Raw genomic sequence first — 21,665 nt, 5'->3', positions numbered from 1 at the left:
ACAGGCCAGTGGCCCATGAGAACGGACAGAATAAGGCTTAAAAGGAGATCGGTCTCTCCTTTTTCTTAAAACAAAAAAAAGGTGTACTTGAGAGTTATGCAAACTAAAAGTGTCTTATGTTTCCAAAAGTATCGCCATTGTTTTGTTTCCCCTGAAGTAGTTAAGTGTTAATTATTAATAAGCTGATTCTTGAAGTCCTGTGTGGGATTTTGTTAAGAAGTATTACTGTTATTTTAGGATTACAGAAATGTAAGAATGGGGAAAGAATCTTTGTGCTTAATGAACCCTATAACTTCTTGTCTTACAAAAGATTTATATTCAGGAATCAAAAACCAATTTGCACTGTACAAGCACATAAGCTGGTTTTTGTTAAATCAATAAATTTCCCTTAAGAAGGAAATTGATCGTCAGCCATAAGTTTTGGTGGAGGTCCAAATGGAAAGGTATCAAAAGGGTTAAAAATATAAAATAACGTTTTCTTAAATCTTATTCTTTTAGCTTGACATACTTAAAAACAACCGTGTGACATACAAATAAATATTTTATCAGCGTAAAATAAGCATATAAAGACTCCTAAAGTGGCTACTTCAAGTCTCTAGTGTTCAGTATTTAGTTGTCTAACGATGATATAACTAATATTTACATGTCTGACGATCGATTTTAAGTGTATCAAGTTAGGAAAATTATAATCTGGGACATAAATATTGTAACCCTTTTGGTAGCTCCCATTTTTACCCCAACCAAAACTATCTTGGCTGATGATTGATTTCTTTCTTGGGAAAAATAACTGTATCGATTTCAAGAAAAAACAGATTTTGAGGTTATGAAGTGTAAATCGGCTTTCCGCTCCTGGACACTGTTGGATTAGACAAATCCCAATTTTGATAACTATTGAAAAGTTAAACTATAGTTAATTATAATTTGATTAGGATAGGTGTAATTAAGTTAGTTCAAAATAACATCTATAATGAATTAAATCTAAATTTGTTAAAATCAATTGCTTTATTATTTTAATATTCAGTATTTAAATTATTGGACAGTTTTCAAACTCATGTGTTTTACAGTCATTTGTGGACATTTTGGATCATTACATTGTCCTGTCTATTAGTAGTAGTTGAAACCTTAAACTTACAACTATCTTATCTGTTGTGGTAGCTTGTTATGCATATCAGGGACCCATAATCAGGGACCTTATCACCTGTGGTGCCATTTATGTTAATATTGTTGTGGACAATTCCCCAGGGAATGTTATAGAACTTTGTTGGTATTTGTCTACCGTACATTGCATTAAAGAAAATTACTAAGGGCCATTGTTACCTTTAGAATGAAACAAAATTAGCTAACTCTTTGTGGGAGAACGAATGTTTGTGGCTTGTACAAACATTTTGTACGACTATAATATCAACAAATATAACAGAATTTAAATTTATAGTAAAAGTTAGATAGTAACCTCGTCTCCCATATCTGCATTACAGTACTGACCAAGCACTGCATACTTAATATTTGCTAAAATTTATACTTAAAAGTATATTTTTACTAAAACTTTTACATGGATATTCTTACTCTGTGTTCAACAGCTATTGCAGAAAAGGATATATGAAGTGTTGTTAGTATCAAGCTTACTCTATTCTTTTAAGACTATAAATGTAAACAAATTGAAAATAGTGGTTAAATTAATTAAACATAAGGTTTTACTGCCATAAAACAACGTTTATACATATCAGTTGATTATATTTAAAAAGGTCTTTCAATTAATTATATTTTTTTTATGCAATGCAACTTTAGAGACCAAGATGGGCTTTTTCACTACTTTAGAGACCAGTGGGGCATAGCCCGGAAGGATTTTCAAACTAAAAATAGGCCTATATGTTAACCACAACAGACATGATTATCAAAGAACATAAGTCAACTCATCAAATAAGTATTGCTGTTTCTGCGAAATCGCTTCTTTCTTCTATCCAAATGGCTAACAATTACCATTTAATTTGCTAATTTTTCTTAAAAATCATTGTTGCTAATTTGCCTTAAAACAATAAGCGACATTATTGTATAAAAAGTTTCAGTTTGATATGACTGCCACTGTGTAAAAGAAAACATCCACAACAAATAAAATAAAAATTGGTTGTGAAAACAAAAACAAGTCAACCAATAACTAATTTTTTTATCACGCCTTTTTAACAATTATATGCAGACGACAGATCATCTGGCTAGTCTTTTTGGTAACAACAAACAAATGTCTGCGAATGAAATTAGTCTAGATTGTGTGAGATTTTCACATTTATTAATTGCCTTAATTTCTCATTTATTAATATTTGTCCTAATTGCACAAGTGATTCCAATTTAATTGTAATTAATTTTGCTACATTTGCACTATGTATCACGTCATGAATTTATTTAGACACAACAAAAATAAAAACTTAGGGAGAACCCTCTGTATTATGAGAATTATGCTGCCACGAGTTTATAAAGTATGCTCTAAGTTGGTTTTTGTTATAAACCTTTGATAGAACCTGGAGATGAAAATTTGCAACATGCTCTCATACTGGTAATTAGAAAGCACATTATTAATTTCTTATATTTTATGTGTGACGATGTAACAATGTTCAAAGTTTTACTTACGTTTCTATAACTCAAAGTGATTAAGTTATTGTTTTCTTTTTTCGTGTGTGTTAAATCATGATTGCTCATATTGCTATATTGATTTAAGCCCTGGCGTACGAAGAAAATTCAATGGGCAGGTTCCTGAAAGAGTCATCGAAGCTGAACGAGAAGACAGAGGCAGGCAAGATGATGGCTGCTGTGGGGAAGACTCTCTCAACAACGGGGCAGCAGCGGCTTTCTTTTCAAGATCCCCTCCGTGGATTGCAGAAGGTGAAAAGCTTTATGGTATATAGAGAATGATAGAAATTCTGGCCTCTCTAGTAAATTTTAAATAATTTCAGCAACATGTCGATAAGCAACAAACTTTTTTGTTTAGTTTAACCCATTTTTAGCACATATTCAAAATTAAGAGGCTGGTATCCCAAACTCAAAATTCCGATAAAAATCCTCCTCTTTGTGGTATATGTTTGGAAAAAGCATAAAAGTCAAGGATTTTGTGATAAATCAATGGTCATTACTTTATTTGTTTTGAGTAAAGTGTGGGTAGACATTTCATATAATGCTCAGTCTGAGTTGGAAACACTTTAAAAAATGTGTTTTATTTTTAGAAGCATTTTCCTGAAATTTTTGAAAATTAGTTATGTCACAGAACATTTTATTTGAGGGTATTTCTCTAGAGTCATTGTTGCCAACTTGGAACAATTTATAACGTTAGATAATATTTTTAGATAAAAATCAGGATTTCGAGGTCACAATATAATAATAAATGTATGTAAAAATGATTTTTGTTCTCATTTTGGATGTGCCATGTTGGCATATGAAATCTAATAATACATGAAAAGTGTTAAATAAATAAAGATTTTTTGAACTTGAACAATCACTGATAACATAAAAACACATACAAAAAAAAATCAAAAGAGATGGTGAATTGTCCGGTTTCTCAAGTTTTGACATCGTTATGGGGATTACCAACTTCCTCTTGGTGTTATTTCAGAGTTGTTTTTGTATTTTTTATATTAGAAGTGCTTTCTTGTGACAATGTGCATTACACCAATACTTGACCATGTCCCAATGGATCATCTACTTTTACTATTTACAAGATTCAAGGTGCTTTATTGCCATTAAATATACAAGGGTGTAATAAAATACTCGTCTGGTAAAATGCCAACGATTACTACACTATTATAATTTTAGGTAGTTCACATATGTGTTTATTAGGTCAGAAGTTTAACACTTTAACTTTGGCGTACACCTTGCGGCGCAGAATCAGATTGAGATTCTGATTTTCTATCTGCTGTTGTTCAAAACGTTAGCTGAGAGTAGATATATACCAAGTACCCTGTTTATTTTAATTCATATTGGGTGTGTTTGTTTTAATATCTTCAGTTACTACACTGATACAAAATATAGTCCATTACATGTTTAACTTATACGGTATCAATAACTCTGAGTATACGAGGTATGGCTATTAAATAACGGGACTGACGCTGCAGTGGAACGAGTGCGCATGCGCCAACCAACAATGACCAACAGCTGTGTAGTTTGAGACTTCCTCTTCAGAATGCAGTTAGTCTCGTTTCTGTAAACAACATCGTTTGTGTCATAACCTTCATTCATGTAAGTTTGTTATTTTGTTTTGCCGGAAAAATGGTTAGCGTAATAATAGAGCAACGAATTGTTATTAAATTTCACAGTAAACTTGGAAAAACCGCTACCGAAACCTATATTTTACTAAAAGAAGTGTATGTCAGTGAATGTTTATCGCGGACTCGTGTTTTTGAATGGTTTAAGTGTTTTCAAGATGGTCGACAAGACGTGGAAGATGATTCGCGGCCAGGTCGTCCTACAACATCAAAAACGGAAGACAATGTCGAAAAAGTTGCTAATTTGATTCGGTCTGACCGACGATTAAGCATTCGTGCAGTTGCTGAATCTGTAGGCATTGATAAAAAATGTGTACAGCAAATTTTACATGACAATTTGAACATGCGAAAAGTGTGTGCAAAAATGGTACCAAAAATTCTTACGATTGATCAACAAGCAGCTCGTAAAAATGTTTGTACTGACACTTTGAATGTCATTGAAAATGACCCAAATTTATTGGAAAGAATAATAACATGTGATGAATCATGGTTTTTTTACTTATGATCCGGAAACGAAGCGCCAATCCATGCATTGGAAGACCTCAACTTCACCGAGAGCCAAAAAAGCAAGAATGAGCAAGTCAAAATTTAAAGCAATGATGATTGTTTTTTTTCGACATTCGTGGGATTGTGTACCTTCACTTGGTTTCTGAAGGTCAAACAATTAATCAACATTACTATCTTGAGGTACTTAATAAACTACGTGAAAGAGTAAGAAAAAACGACCTGAAATGTGGAAGGACAAATCATGGATTTTGCACCAAGACAATGTGCCAGCTCATTCCGCGTTATCTGTCAAGCGGTTCCTGACCAAGTACAGCATCCCAGTGTTTAGAACATTCACCTTACTCGCCAGACCTAGCACCATGCGACTTTTATCTTTTCCCTAAGGTGAAATCTGCATTGAAAGGTACGAGATTTGAATCCGTAGAAGCTGTTCAAGAAAAAGTGGCAAGACTCCTGAAAGAGTTGACAGAAGATGACTTTCAGCATTGTTTCCAACAATGGAAAATTCGCATGAAGCGTTGCAGGGATAGAGAAGGGGTGTATATTGAAGGTGATAATAAGTAATTATGTTTAAAATGAAAATAAATTTTTTTACAATATCAGTCCCGTTATTTAATAGCCATACCTCGTATGTAATGTAACTTAACCAGATATATCCCTCTTTACTAACAGTATGCTTTACAATCTTTGCATAAGTCCCACAATAGTTTAACGGTCTTAAGTAGAGTTCTCAATAGTTTAAAGTTTTGTAACAAAGGAGGATTATAGAATTCAAATAATACAGTAACTAACAGTTTATAAAATGTAAAGAACTATAGGAAGGTTTCTATGTGCAGAAAGTCGAATCCTTCAGATTGCACGCAATCGCGGACACGCTCCAGACAATAGAGGAGATGGAGAAGACCAGGACCAAGTACAGAGCAGGACTCAACTGGATGAAAGACCTGTCCAAGCAGCTGGACCCGGAGAATCACCGGATGATGGACAAATACAGGAGGGTAGGTGATAGCAGTCTATATCAAGGTTGCTGAAGTCTGGGAGACAACACCCAAAAATGTTGGATAGGATCAATTCATTCGAAACCATTCAAATAACTTTTTATTTGTTTTTGATGAATTATGCTGACTCAAGAAAAGGAACAGTCATAGCTTCTTGCTAGTGTTTCATCAATTTTATTTCATTTTGAGCCGATTTACTGTGATATTTTCACAGTAGGTCATGTTCATATGCGTTTGTAATCATAGCAACGCGTGAGTAAACATCCAACTCTAAGGCGGTGTCCTAGCTGGACGGCAAAATCGACACGACCTTGCCTTCCAGCTAGGATGCCACCTAATATTGCTATTTTTAATGTAAATTAAAACAACAAAATTTAAAATGTTAAAATATCTTTATACAAAAAATGTATAGTTATAAAATTAAAGTAAAATTCAACTTATAATTATTATAAAGTCATTTTAATAACATTTTAAAAATTACTCTGTGGTGATTTAATTAATTTGTCTGGTGATTTTCTCACAACCCGTTCTAAAACTGCCAGTCCAGTTTTAGACATTTTAGTGTTCTACATAAAAATTTAAATATTCTTAATTCATAATCATATAAAGCTAGAATCTGCTTTGTTATTTTTCCAAAGAACCTTAGTAATAGAAATAGTATTATAATTTTCTCCATTCTAACTTGACAAATAAAAAATACATTTAGATTTTTCATTTTCTTATCTTTGTTTGAGTTTTACTTTGAAAGAATATTGAGATGCCATGCTACATTTTTTCCACAATTGTTAGTTGATACTAGATATATTTGTCTGAGCTTACATTAAGATACGAAGCTAATTACAATATATTTATATGTGACAGAAACTATCTGTGATTAATAAATATGTAATATAAAAAGAACCAAGGCTGTGCCGTAACAACAGACCACATGTGATGAATGAAAATATTCTCTATCACGGATGTTATTTATTTAACAATGGTCGGAAAAATCTGAAAGATGTACACAGTGATGTAACATTTTCTAATAAAACTGGGTTTTATGGTAATATCTTAACTCTCAGAGATTGATATTAGGAATGTTAACATGACATGGCTCCCTTAGAAAACATCTAATTTAGGTGGGTCTCAGCTTTGCCTGACTTCCAGGCGGTAAGAGCAACAAAACATCTTGGAGTAATCATTGATGACTCGCTGAACTGGCAGGACCACATAGATTCTCTCTGCAAGAAACTCAGCAGTGCCCTATTCGCCCTCAGAAGAACGCAAGCAGTTAGCACGCCTGAAGCAGTTTTAACTGCCTACCATGCCCTTTTTGAGAGCAATATGAGGTATGGTATAATGGCGTGGGGTGCGTCTTCCCAACACAACTTAGAACGTGTGCTCGTTCTTCAGAAGAAAGCAGTGAGGCTGTTATCTGGGCTGGGATGGAGAGACAGCTGCAGAGGACATTTCAAGGAGCTGAAGTTGATGACAGTTGTGGGTTTCTACATCTACGAAGTCATCGTCCTGGCGACCTCAAATCAGCAGACTCGACATCAAGACCTGCATGGATATAATACCAGAAATGCCAAAAACTTTAGCCTTCCTGCTCATCATCGGACACTTTTTGAAAAAAAAAACCATCATATGCAGGGGCAAAATTCTACAACATCCTGCCTCAAGTCATCAAGAGTGAGAACCCCAGAACGCTAAAGCTTCATCTCACCAGGTGGCTTCTTGAAAACCCTTTCTACAGTGTGAATGAGTTTTTGAACTGGCAACACTTTCATCACTAATCATGGATTCAAAACCGAAATTGATTTGTGAAGCAAGAAAATTGTTGTAATTAATTGTATTAGTTTGTAACGCCATTTCAGGTCTTTGTGATTTTGAAATAAAGCTCTCTCTCTCTCTCTCAAAAGTACATCAGAGAACAGGAGCCCTCAAATTTGATTGGCTTCTGTAAGTCTCAGATTCTGAGATCACAAACATAAATAAGGGAGGTGCAAAGGTCCTTTTAGGACTACATGCAGAGGCAACCATCTCTTTTCTTCAAGAATAAAAAATTTCCAGAGATTTTTAGGACTGTGTTGTATGAAACTGTGACTAATAAGACTGTTTACAATAAGTTTTATGCTTGTTCTTACCACTAAATCAATGAATGAACGAACGATTCTTATTAATTTTTTCATTAGAATGTAGAAGAAAAGGTTTACTGAAAATAATCATAATGGGTGATGAGACTAGGGGTATTATTAATCAACTGTGTGGGACATTACTGCCTCACAAAAAAAATTTAATCATTAAAGTCAAATGGCTAGAAAGTTAATGGAAATTTGGGACGCCAAAAGGAATATGATTAGGGAAGTTAATGAAACGGCCGAAATGGACATGGAATCCTACTGTTAGACCTTGAAAAACCTCACCCAAGTCATCCTAAACAAACTCCAGGTCATGGTTTTACACAATAAAGTTCATCCACAAAACTCACTATCTGCTTTGAGAGTTCAAAGTATTTATTGGCACCCACTACGTAGTTTGGACTAGCGCAAAATAAGTTTCATATTTTCCTGTGTATGAAAAAGTGACTTCAAAGTATACTTGAGTTTAGTTGGTGAACTCCAAATTGGCACCATCAGTTAGCTACCATCTCAGACTGCAGGATTGTGTATTTGAAGAGTTTCTAAACTAGTTCGGAAATATGACTAATGTTTGAATTGAATTGATCCGGTGATATTATCATAAAATAGTAGAGATGTGTAGATTAGAGGTGAAATTTCTAAATGTTTTAGATAGAAAATAGATATATAGATAGAAAAATTATTTATTTTCTTGAAATATAAAATATGTACAATAATAAAATTATATAAACATCATTTATACCTTAAGCACAAACACAAACATTGCTCCTTAGTTGTAGACACAATTGACATGAAAATAAAAATAAAACAATGTAACTTTTTGTTAAAGAAATATGAACATGTCTTTTTTTATATTAATACAGCTAAGGTACATCAATAAACAAAATTCAAGAAAACAAAATAGGACCTCAAAAGGCAAGGAACTGCCTGTGTAGAGGCTCCAACTTTCTTAGAAAAACAAAAGAAAACAACACTCAAGCAATGAAATTAACAAATAAATTCACATACGATAAATCTTCCCATTTAAACTAAGCTTTAATAAAACAAATTTGAATAAAAAACACATTATATAATTTTTAAAGTCTAAAGCTAATTCAGTACATAAAATGCCATAAATATAAATTATAACCATATCCAGTTATTATATCTTCCATATAGACTTAACGTTTGTACAGACTTAACCAACAATAAACTTAAAATTAATTATCAACTATTTATATTTACTAGAAAATCAACACTTTCAAAAGACAATAACCATGTTTTTAATTTTTTTGAAAATGATTTAGAATTATTACAATTTATTATTACACTTGGCAAAACGTTGTAAATTTTGGGTCCTAAAAAGATGTAATTGTGGGTCATAATTCCCACCCCAACAAATTAAACCATATTCCAATCTACTATTAACTAATGAGAAATAAACCGTTCTTAAAACTTATTCTCTACAAATTGTTTTCAAAAAGTAAAAACATCTCAATACATTAGTAAGTTTAGACTTCAAATTTTGTATATGTTTCTTCCAATTTAACTCATGATCTAATATAACTCCTAAATACTTCATAGTGGTTGTCTGAGTTGTACATCATTATACTTTTTTATATGTGGAAACAACACATTGATTATGTATGCAAGAGATTGTCTAGGGTTATTTACTTATTGTGTAATTTAAAAAAAATAGTATCACAAAGGTATATAAAAATGGCCTACTTTGCATTTTTTGAAAGTATTATTAGATATGGTTTAATAATTTGGGGTAATGGTACAGGCATTGATCAGGTGCTAGTAATCCAAAAGAAGGCTGTGAGAATTTTAGCGGATGCACCTGTGTTAGATCATTGTAAACCTTTGTTTGTAAATATTGGTGTTTTAACTGTTATAAATCTGTATATTTATGAGGTATTAGTAGATGTAAGAAAAAAGTCACACATGGTTTTGAAAAGAAATGATGTTCATCACTATAATACAAGAAATAAAGATAAGTTAAATGTAGATAGAGCTAGATTAGGTAAAACCATGAATTACCATACAACCTTAGGCATTAAAATGTTCAATTTGTTACCTTATGCTGTTCAAACTTTACCATGTCAAGTTTTTAATAATAAATTGTATTCTTGGCTAAAAAATAGACCTTTCTATAATATTAATGAATATTTTAGCTGTGAGATCGTTCATAAGGATTTTTAACTTTAGATTAGGCTAGTAATTTAAGCCTTAATATTTGACGAAGCCTATTGTAATTTTATTGAAAATTATTAATGGCCAATAAATTGTCTATTGTCTATTGTCTATTGTCTATAGCACATTCAATATTGCATTTTGATTGAAAACAAAGGCATTTAGCACATTTATAAACTATACAGTCTTGGAATTTCTTCTCAATCCTTAAAATTAAAGTTTATATATTTTGTCTTGGCAGGACTTAGCAGCATATTATTACTAGAAAACCACCATTGAAGTGCATTCAAATCAAAACTAAGGGAATTTTTGACCGTTTCCCAATCATCTTCAACATAACATAAGGCTGTATCATCAGCAAAAGAAGTTATGTGACCGTGAAAACGTGCATCGCAAAGATCATTAATATAAATTAAAAATAAGAATAAATTAAATGTTCCATATACATTCCAAAGATTTTTTAAATAACAGATGTAGTTGTGATTCTTTTAGTTTTCAGAGACTCTCCACCTCAACTAGATGTGGCATTTTAAAAATGCATTAATGTAACTAATCAATAATTATGTAAAATAACACTAAAAATCACTGGAACAACTTCTTGTACCATTATTTAGTTGTATTTTATATAATACATATTTTTGCAACCCTGTTACTCGTTACTAGTTAATATAAGTTACATCCATTGTTCTTGATACTAAATTCTTGGTGGATTAATAACCTAATTGGCATGTGTATTAAATTTAGAGTTTGAAAACTATGAGTACAACTCCGAGTGCTTCCAAGCATTCATGTTTTAGACTTCTAGTTTACTAATCTTCACTTTTTCCGACCACAGCTGCTATGTCGAGCCAAGATGCTGACACCCGCGCTTGTGAATCGATATCAACGTTTCAAATCGAAGTGAAGGGTCGATTTTTAAAGTCTTAATAATTATTAAGTTCGTACAAAATTACTGTAGAACATACATTGGAACCATTAGGCCCACTGACACCCATGATATCATTTAGTTCATTATCACTCTATTTGGCAGCAACATGGCAATACATTACTTTATTTTTAACATCTAGAAGCAGTGCTTTTATGTTTATTTGCCACAATTAAACATATAAGTAAACATTGCAAATTGAGTATTCATTACTATGACCTTTGTGGTATCCAACCCCATGTGTTTCATCCATTTGATACATTCTGTCATGGAGTATCCTGTTTTAAAGTCTCAAAGTCACTTAAGAAAAAAAAGATTTTACTCAAACCATTCCTTATTGTACAAATCCTTGCAAGTCTTGTCATTGAGATGAAAAAAATAACAGATCATTTACAATATTTTGTGGTTCATGTAGTTCTTACAGGAAACTAGGTATGAAAACATTACCAAACGTATGATGGTGTTCCAGGTTCAGGAACACGTGAAGCAGAGTCGTGTGGATTTTGAGCGTCAGAAGCTGGACTGTCTGCAGAAGGTGGACTTGCTTGCTGCGGCGAGATGTAACATGTTCTCACGAGAACTGATACAGTACGAGAACACACTGAAGACATTCGCGTCCAAGTGTGTCAACATGTTCTCCAATATATCTGCAACATTCCCGAGTATGTTCAACATGTTTGTCACACCATCACTGTTTCATTACAGAATATGTGTATTAACAATGTCAAAATATACTATCATATATCCTGACTATTTAGCCAGAATATTCATGCTACATGCTTTCATGAATACAATAAAGTAACATGTTTGAATTAAATAATGCATATGCAATTGAAAGCTACATTCTTAAGCCAATTTTGTGTGTAGTCGTAGATACATTGAGGCATTTTATCTTAGTGTTGGATTGGCTATTTAATCTCATTGTCGTAGAACTCTGCCATCTGTGACTTCAACCTACCATTCATACCAGCTTGTAGACCGGCATCATCTTCAGAGCAAGGTTCAGACTCTTTGGAGTGTGATAAAGAATCTCCCATGTGAACCCATGCAGTAGCTTCCAAATATGATTTTCCAATGAGCTTTATCATAAAGAAATATAACCTTGAGCTCAATTTTTTCCTCGATTTGTTGTGATGTCCCTCTGAAACTTTCTTAGCGTTTCACAATATCTTTCCGAAGTTGTTATTATTGTACCTCATTTCGGGATATTCATAAAAATCACACCTTTCCTGTATCAGAAAGTTGCAACCTTGAGCTCCTTTACAGACAATATTTTCAGATACTTTTTTGGCTTGAAACTCATGCTCATGCTCTAAAACACTTTTTTGTTTTTAAATTTAAGTAAGACCATTAGTTTTCAAATATAATAGAATTACAATGGAATCATACAGTTTTATTGAAGAAAATCAAATCCTCTTAACCGAATTTTCAATACAAAGTTTTTGGGTATAAATGTTGATTACATTTTGAGTGGGAGGGATGACATACATGCTCAAAATCTTTCAAAAAAATAATTATGGAATATGCATTAAAACAATTGTTGTTCCTATATAAAAAAATAATAATAAAGAATAAATTACAATATTTTTAAAATTTACTTTCTAATTATGAAATTCATACTTACAATATGTACAAAAAATAAACATAATTTTAATATTCGAAATCACATGCTTTAATTTTTTTTTAATAAACATACATTGGAATGCAATAGTTTTGAGAAATATAATCTATTGACATTAAAATTGAACCAGTTAGAATAAATTTTAAACATCAATATTTTCTATTGATCAGTCCTTATTATTCCTGTAATGATTTTTACTAGGAGATAGTATAGTAATTAAGATTATGACTGTAATGTGTATAATTATTTATATTTCATATTTGAAACTATTTATATACATGGTATTTGTTGAATAAATAATTTTTTTTAATGTGAAAAAATAGTAAAAATAGAAGACCAGACAGAATGGGCTTTAGAAATTAAATATATTGAAAGGCAATATACATGTTAAAGATGTAACTTTTATTCTTCCTTGAATATGTTACTATTAAAAACGCACTGTATTAGTATTTAAAATATATTTTGCAACTGTGACAGACAGTGTTACCACCACATGTACACAATGCAGTGTTACACTTGTGATAATAACTAAGCCAACTTCTCTCTCAAAGGGTTAACACTGCTGTAAAAAATGTACCTACTCTTTAAGATGTAGTGCACAGGAAAATGCAAATATAAATGTATATCAATATGACAATCTCGTGTATATGAAGTTGTACCTTGATTTTGTTTGCTAGGCCACCCACATTACAAGTTTACCGATGTAAAGGAGTTAGCAGAAGAGGCGCCTGCAAAACCAGAAAAAGACGATAGTGACGATAAGTAAGTAATGCAAGCCATTTGTTATTACAATAAGGTAAATATTTAATTCTTTCCCATCATTTTATTCGTGCTCATAAAGATTCTTTGATAATTTATGAAACAGTAGCCCACTACTGTGTAGTAGTGAAAATGTTTTTGTCCACTCCCTAATGTATTATCAACGTATGTTTTAAAACTCTCAAAAATTGTTTTTGTGTGATTTTAATTCACTTAAAAATATTTATTGGTTACTCATTAACTCAACCCTAGTTCATCAGGAATGTCACTGAATTTTAATCATGTTTTTGGCTCTTGTAGGGTATCACATATTCTCAGTGTCACACCTTATTCTCTGAATGAGGTCCAGAAATTATGCATTCCAACAGGAGTATAATTTTTCATCCCTATAAAACTCAGACCAGTGTTTTTGGAGAGCAAACAAATCTCTTAGTGAACACCTATGAATGCTCAAAATAAAAAAAGGTTCGGAAATTAGCTTTATTAGTAGGTAACTGAATTTGTGGTATTTCAATGTGAGAGCCATACTTAAAATTTTGAGGTCAAACAATTTGATGAAGTTCCAATTTACGAAGAGAGCTGCAAATGGGTTTTTGAACGTTAGCTTACTCCAACTATGAAAAAACAATGATTGATGAAAAAAGTAATGTACGCTGTGTAATAAAAGCTCTGGACTGGTACAGGTTATGAAGACCAGAAGAGAAAAATGTAGTACTTGGACCATATTTACGCTACTGAAATTTTTAGCACATGTAAATCAAAATGCAGCCTTTCGTATAGATATGGTAGAACCCCTTATATCCTCAGCATATCCGACTCTCAGGCATCTCCGAGTGTCTGCCATATCAGACGATAACGTCAAGTGTGTCCAGAATTTTGAGATTTTGGTAAATTAGTTACTGTATACAGTACAATATGTACTTTCATTTTTAGTTGAAAATTATTTCACTATTACTGTAAGTTTTTTTTTTCAAATATGTAGAACTTTTCATGGGAAAGGATTTTCTCCTTGGATTCTCTCGACTTTTGCCATTCCGAACACGGTCCAATCCCACCAGGGTCGGATTTGAGAGGTTCCACTGTAACTTGTTCTTACGACATACAAATACAACAGTTGTAGGACTTCAGTAATGTCGTATGTGCAGGTTGTTGGCTGTGGATGACCTCATCGAAGCAGATACACTGAAACAGCAGGAGGAGGGGAAGGGGGAGGGAAATCCAGCAGCTGTGTCTAGCAGCAGAGAAGACACCGGAGAGGGGGTGCTGCTAGCAGATCTGCTGACAGACGCCATGCCAGACAATCAGCTGCTGCCCTCTCAGCTGCTGGCGCAGCTCTCGGCTGACATGCCTCTCTCCCTCTCTCTGGCCTCACAGTATCCCTTGCCCTCAGGTCAGCCAGAACTTACTTACCTAAGTTGTTCTTTAGAATTGTAGGTTTTGATCTTCACTTGAGAATGGTTTTTTGAAAAGTGCAATTGGAACCGTTGGGACCGAATGTACTGACGGTTTACTAAATATCGATACCAGTGGCGTAACTAGAACCTGGCTTTAGGGGGAATAAATAGTAAATTGTAAACACCATGTGAATGTTAGTGCAGCAACAACTATAATGTGTCAACTATAGTAGAAGTCAATGTGTGTTGCTTTGTCTAATTTATGAATTCTGGTCCAAAAATAATGTACTTTTGACCAGTAAATAATAATGTAATATAAATAATCATCTTTATTTGAAAAGTGTTGAGATATATTTACTAGATACAAAAAGAGTAGAACAGTTTTTTAATCGTTCTATGTGAATTCACATCCATTCAAAGTAGAAACATTACGCAATTTTACAAAAAGCTAAATCCTAAATCCAGTCAGTCCTAACACAATATAAATCAGGATGAAGATAAAAATGTGAAATTTTTGTACACAAGTTGCATCTGTATAAATTATTGGTATTTTATATTAACTAACAAAAAGGTTTAATTTTGTTAAGAAAAGAATATCTAAAATCATGTAATTTTTCTAAATTATATTTAATTAAAAGATATAATTTTCTTAAGTCGTAAATGATAAAAATCATGCCACTCCCTGAAACTGTTACTCATATACATTCTGGAAAAATGTCACATTTTTATCTTCATCCTGATTTATATTGGCCTTTTTGTATTCAGGGAAATTGTATTGGAGGTAGTACCACCTTAATAAAGGTGTTCTTCACTTTGATTTACATTTAATTTATTTATATTTCAACTAAATGGTAATTTCAGTCGAGTGACATGTTCTGATCTTAGGACAATGTAAAACACATGGAATTAAAGTATAATTATTGCTTATAGGATTAAGAAACAATTTTTAATGGTACCCAAGTATGTAATATGAGAAAACTTAATGTTCTCCTGTTGTGTTTCAGCACCATCACAACTCCCTCTGCTGAAGTCAGGGCTGAACCAAGATCAGCTGAAAATCCCTCCAAAAAATTTAGATCAGGTGAGTATTAAAGTGACAAGCTCGGAATATCGTAGTCTAGAATTCCCCCTGCGGCCGTACAAAGAATTTATTACAATAAATCATTAGATAACCAAGTTCATCGTAGTTTGATTCAGCAAAACTAGAGCGATTGATGATGGCTGAATCCCATTACAATGGCGTAATCTAGAGATGAAATGGCAATGATTCAAGCATTAGTAGTTTATTATTTACAGCGGCTAATTGAAAACTCAATCGATCTGTGAATGGGTGCCATTTCCCGCTTGGTTGTCCAACTTTGGGTTTGCGGTATTGTTCTCTAGTAAGAAAGACTTTTAATTTGATGTGCACACCGATGTATCAACATTTAACATTTAGTTTTCTTCTGACTCCATGTGGGTTGTCTCCCTGATGAAGTAGCAAGTTGCTGGATGCGTTCTAAACTAGATTTTGATGACCAGTAAATAATTTCAAAAATATTTTACTGCCCCAGGACGTTTTAGACACCTTCTATAATATAATTATAATTTAATAATGCAATTATCCTACTATTTACAGTCTTTTACCAGATTTGGATTCAAGTCTACACAGATCTATGATTATTAAATTAAATACATTATATTCTAAGGACCAAACAAGTTTCTATGACAATAAAAATATCTACGGAACGTAAACCAAGTTCCACTTTAAAAAGAATTTTAATAAAAATAACTTATTTGACTTAAATCAATTGAGATTGTTTTTATCAACATGTTTCTTTCTATGCCAATGGGGCATTTAACACCTTTGTTACTGAGTGAGATCTAACATTTTTTTGTCTTGTAAAGTGTTAACTAAGGAGATATTTAGCAGTTTTCAATGAAATCCCCAGTATTCCATTATCTTCTATAAACCAACAAGGTTTTGGTCCTGTATGTGCCGGATTGTCGAGATCTTGCAATATGAGTTTGTTTAGTATAAGGTTTAATCTGAAATAAATATTTGTGGACTTCTCCAAGAGATCTCTGTTGTTTCAGTCCCCTAACAAACCTTGGTTTGACTTATTTGCCGAGTTGGATCCGTTATCGGACCCTGACGCAGTCGACAAGACTACACCAAAGGAAGACCGTAACTGCTAACACCCTGTTGTACTTATCTCCTCGATTTCACTTCAGATACCTATTGTGTTTTGGGCTACCAATATTTATTTAAAATAATATATTCTTCGTTTAGTATTATTATTTAATGTTGTTTGTTGAAGATTACTTATAGGCACTGTATTTAAATATTTATGACTGTTGTAAATTTTACATGTAAGCTTGAATGATACCGAGCAAAAAATAACTGTACTGAAATTATTTAATGTTTTTTTTGGCTTTTTAGTTCAAGTTCTCTAAATACTGTTGATTTATCAAACACCACTTATACAAACGTTTATATTATTGGCTTTTTATAAAATTACACATGAATAAGACTAAGCAATGTGCTTTATTCACTTTGTCACAGAAATAGTTTTTTTTTTATATTTAGGGTAAACATCATACCAGAAATTTGAGTTCACAATTCGTCCATCAAATGTATATTACCTCCTTTTAGATTTAGATAAGACAATAACAGTATTTTTCCAAAGAAAATATGTGTTAGAATTGACATTTCTGAATGTGTACTTATTTATCACGTAAATTAGTCTAAGTTTAGCTCCACTTTTGTTTAATGTTCCAAGAGTTAGCCTATTCATTAAATTCACTGCTGTTGTAATTTTTAGTTTAAGTTGGTGAAAAAAAACAAAGTAAAACCCCGGTTAACCAAAATAAAAGGGGTACAGACGATTCAGAAATTTTTGGGTTAATCCAGTTAAATATAAAAATAACCTATTAGAATGGGTGCGGAGCAGGAGGGAGATGACTCACAGCAGCCGTTTGTTGGCTGACAGACTCAACATGGTGGGCGCTGACTCAGCGAAGTTCAGCATCGGTTGGTGTGGGTGAATAATCACAAGGTCACTTCTTTATTTACCCAGCCAGTTCCTATAGTGTTGCATTAAGCAGGGTTGGCGCAGTGTTCTGCTGTTGAATATAAACTATTTTGTTTGGTTATATATATAATATATAAGGAACCATTTCAGTTGGCCGGGGTTTCGGATTTTAAATGATCACAAATTTTTGTTCAATTGAAAGTTTGTGCGGAAATGTTAAATTATTTATCTTAGAAAATTCTAGAACAGGAATATTTTTTAATTTATCAGAAGCAGATAATATTAATGTATTATTTTTGTACATTGCTCCCCTCAGTGGAAATGCTTCTTTGAAAAAACACCATCACTGCTGCATCTCCCCTTCGTAGAGCACCTTTTGAAGTTCAAACACTTGAGGATGAAACTAGATTTTAGAGTATGCAAAAAATTACCAATACATGAAGAAAGATAATGCCTCAAATATGTTGGTGGCATAATTTGTGCTGTAGGTAGTTTTCTTATAATACACCATTTTACTTTTATTATTGCATATCCGCATTCATATTTGCCATTTTTCTGTCATGAGGAATCAATCGATTAGAACATCTTTGAGACGACCAGTACAGGAACAAGTTTAGGAAATTTTTTGACAAATGAGAACAGGTTTGAGAGAACCTTTGAGAGAAGAGATTTCGCCACATTTTCTATACTCATCCTCTTGTTGTCTGGGTATGATGATGGAACTTCCTTTCCATTACAGATTACGATTTGATTTGAAAATGCCTCTCCTCTCCCATACTGATTCAATAACTTCTGTATTTCTCTGTCAGTCAGGAAAAAGGCGTGGAATTGATCGTCTTAATATTTCTCTAATGAAATGTTTATATCAGTGATTCATTGAAGACAAAAGGGGCACAGATGTCCTTTTAGGAGTAAGTACAGGATCCTAGATTATTTCCTCAGATAAAAAATATCTTCCACTAATTTGCAGATTATCAAAAGTTTTCGTCAGATAAATTTAATCAAGAACAACAGCTGTGATCGTCATTATCCACAGCATGATCTTTGTAAAACATATTTTATCCAATTAAACTTTTGGGTTCTTGTGAGAAAACTATCTTTAACTGTCCGTGGAATGTGGTAAAGCTTGTAAGTTGGGATTGACATCACAGCTTAACTTATCGCAGTTCACTCTAAAAGCAAATATTATCTACTGCAAAAGTCATCTACCCTAGTAGACTAGACCTATCCCCCAGTGTCATGCATTTGCGGTTAGTGATGTGCCGCTCCTGGACATTCATCGAGATGCCCAGATTGAAGTGATATTGGTTTTTGCTGCACCTTGTATAACTTTTGCTCACAGATATAAACCGGTAGCGGTATATTGAATTACAAGGTAATCACAAATAGCAGATGCAAAATCATAATGTTAGGAATCAAAGCACAAGTGAATGCACCTGCGATTTATCAGGATATTTGTCGACTACCTAGACACTAGCTTTAAGAGTACAAAGAATGAAATAGTTGTGGTGGAACAGCTCTGACAAAGGTGGTAGTGGAATTCTCATGATGTTGGAAGGCGTCCAACGTAGGATGGAAAATCGTTAAGATTCAGTTGGTCATTGAATGCAATAATTTTTATTGGCATTTTTAGTTAAAATTATATCTCTTTCTGACTTCTAACCCTTTGAATCCCACAGTCCCACTGGCAGTAATAACCCTCTTTGTTCAGGTATTTTGTAAAAAAATTTTGTTTTTTTATCCTCGCAAAAATATAACTACTACACTCCTTGCCAATGTCACTTAAAGTCGGTAAATCTGAAAGTTAAGATCCTTTGAAAGGTATTCTGCCAATATATCTTAATTGAGAACTAGTTCCTAATGTGAAGACAAAGTATTTCTTTAGAGACAATTAACACCTGGTGAAAGCTTCAAAATATATAATTACAGAGTGATTGTGAATACGCAAAAAAATCATCTACACTAGAAAAATTCACAACTCTTCACGAACCATTCCAAATCCAACACATTCCAATATTCCACAGTGTTAATTAAATTTTGCACTGCTCCCGTATTACATAAAAGCCAATGTAGAACGTAAAGTGTAATTCATTACATTTACAATTTCCTCCAGCTTCATTGCGTTCTTCACTAAATTATGTTTTAATTCAATTGAGTGTATAGATAAGATTATTACATTTTTAATGCTGAGTTAATATAAAAACCAAATGTTAAATTTCTTGCCCTCCGTGTGATCTCTTTACATTCCAAAAGACATTAATTTTAGTTGCGTTGTTTGTACTTATCTAAGCAAGTATTATTTTTAATTTGTTGATTGTTAAAATATGTATTTGTGATATGGAAAGTAAAGGAGTGGCCAGTTCTTGTTGAAGAATTTTTATTTGTTATTATAAAATTAACCATTAAATTGAAAACGAGTAATTTATAAAAATTCTAATGTTTGTGAATCAAAATACATGTGAGATTGCGCATACCCGCTGCTTCAATATGTTTTAATAATATTTGTTAAAGCCCAACTGGACAGAGTAAGTCTAAGTATTTCTAACTTTTTTTTCAATAGTTTACTTGTATTGAATGAAGATTTTTAACTTCTGAGATGAAGCCTCTTTTTTACTATCCACGTCACACTCAGAGAATTTCTAAAGTAATATTAAGGCCTAATGTAGTTGTGTCTAATGTCATTTTAGCAGTAAGTTTATTATATTGCGTTTGGAATAAAATTAGTTTGGATATGAATCTTTGCCAATTAATTCAAATAACTGTAACAATTTACAGAAGTTCAAAAAATATTTTTGATTTATTATGGATAAGAGTAAACAAGATTGTTGTAAATTGAGTTTAAGAGAAAACGTACTCTTAATAACGTAATTGATTGGAATAATTAAAAATAATTAAATTTGGACTTGTACTTAAAAACTAATTTAATGGCTGCATTGATTCAAATTTTTAATTAAAATTAATTTCAATGGCAGCTATATCTGAAGAAACAAAATTTTGAAATTTGATTAGCTATTGCTTTTTATTTAAAATAAAAGTTACCAGTTAAAATCAACCAAAGATTATCTGAAAGAGTTGAGCCTTTGTTGCTAGTCTTGCATTTACCATAAAAAAATAATTATAGATCATTTTTATTTTAGTTTTATTTTTGGGTACACTTTGTTTGTCTGTTTCACAAAATGTATAAAATAAATAAAGGATTTACTTACTTAATGTGTATTTTAAAATTTTAACCCTTTTTGTAATCATGTGACTTGCACCAAAATAATTTTGTAGGCTACACTCCTGCATGCCGTGTCCCTCTTATACTAGTGGCAGTGCAGTCGGTAATCCTGTCAGTATAAAAGAAGACTAAAGATGGCATTAAAATTTATGCCCCAATAGAATAAACCTGGATCAGCTCTGCTATGATGAGACTGAGAGCAGTGCAGAGGTGGGGATTACATAACCTGTATCTAGCTGCCGTTGGCATGCAGGCTTTGTAGCATTTGCTGCTACGCAGGCAGATTAAAATTTAATTACTAAATATTTACGAGAGAAAATATTTTAGAATTTAAGTAGTTTTGTCAAAATATAGGTAAAATAAATAATATAATTTCTCAAGAAAGAGTCCGAGAATGTAGGAAGAGTTCAGTAAGACGGAAGTTTTTCTGGATCTTGATTTTGATGGGATTACAATAGGGGTTTTTCAGGTGACAATTAATTTCTCTGGTCTTGTGATTGGATAGTCTGAGACCAATCAAAGGCATCGATGATGAGTCAGTTGTTTAGGGGAAGGGGTTAGTATAAAAACCTCTGACAATTATCTTGGCATCTTTTGAGTGTTTTTACGGATTAAATTGTTGATGATTTTTCGGTTTTAGATTCGTCTTCCAATCTGCAGAATTTTGCATAAGTAGTAGCTCTTTTAT

The 21,665-nt window shown here is 32.6% G+C and overlaps 1 protein-coding gene across 1 annotated transcript in view; it reads left to right on the top strand.

Annotated features, from left to right (window-relative positions):
• The window catches only part of LOC124353624 (islet cell autoantigen 1-like protein), a 31,131-nt gene extending 10,164 nt beyond the window's left edge, over nucleotides 1-20,967 (top strand). The window contains exons 3-9 of the mRNA XM_046803548.1: nucleotides 2,708-2,871; nucleotides 5,588-5,749; nucleotides 11,439-11,631; nucleotides 13,268-13,352; nucleotides 14,495-14,739; nucleotides 15,748-15,824; nucleotides 16,820-20,967. Coding sequence (XP_046659504.1) covers nucleotides 2,708-2,871; nucleotides 5,588-5,749; nucleotides 11,439-11,631; nucleotides 13,268-13,352; nucleotides 14,495-14,739; nucleotides 15,748-15,824; nucleotides 16,820-16,921 — 1,028 coding nt within the window. The 3' untranslated portion in view covers nucleotides 16,922-20,967. The remainder of the gene's footprint in view (nucleotides 1-2,707; nucleotides 2,872-5,587; nucleotides 5,750-11,438; nucleotides 11,632-13,267; nucleotides 13,353-14,494; nucleotides 14,740-15,747; nucleotides 15,825-16,819) is intronic.
• Nucleotides 20,968-21,665: the final 698 nt, after the last annotated feature.

This window comes from Homalodisca vitripennis, chromosome 2 (genome assembly GCF_021130785.1).
Source record: "Homalodisca vitripennis isolate AUS2020 chromosome 2, UT_GWSS_2.1, whole genome shotgun sequence".
Lineage (NCBI taxonomy): Eukaryota > Metazoa > Arthropoda > Insecta > Hemiptera > Cicadellidae > Homalodisca > Homalodisca vitripennis.
Note: the sequence above shows the minus strand (reverse complement) of the source record. Positions and strands in the feature narration are given on the sequence as shown.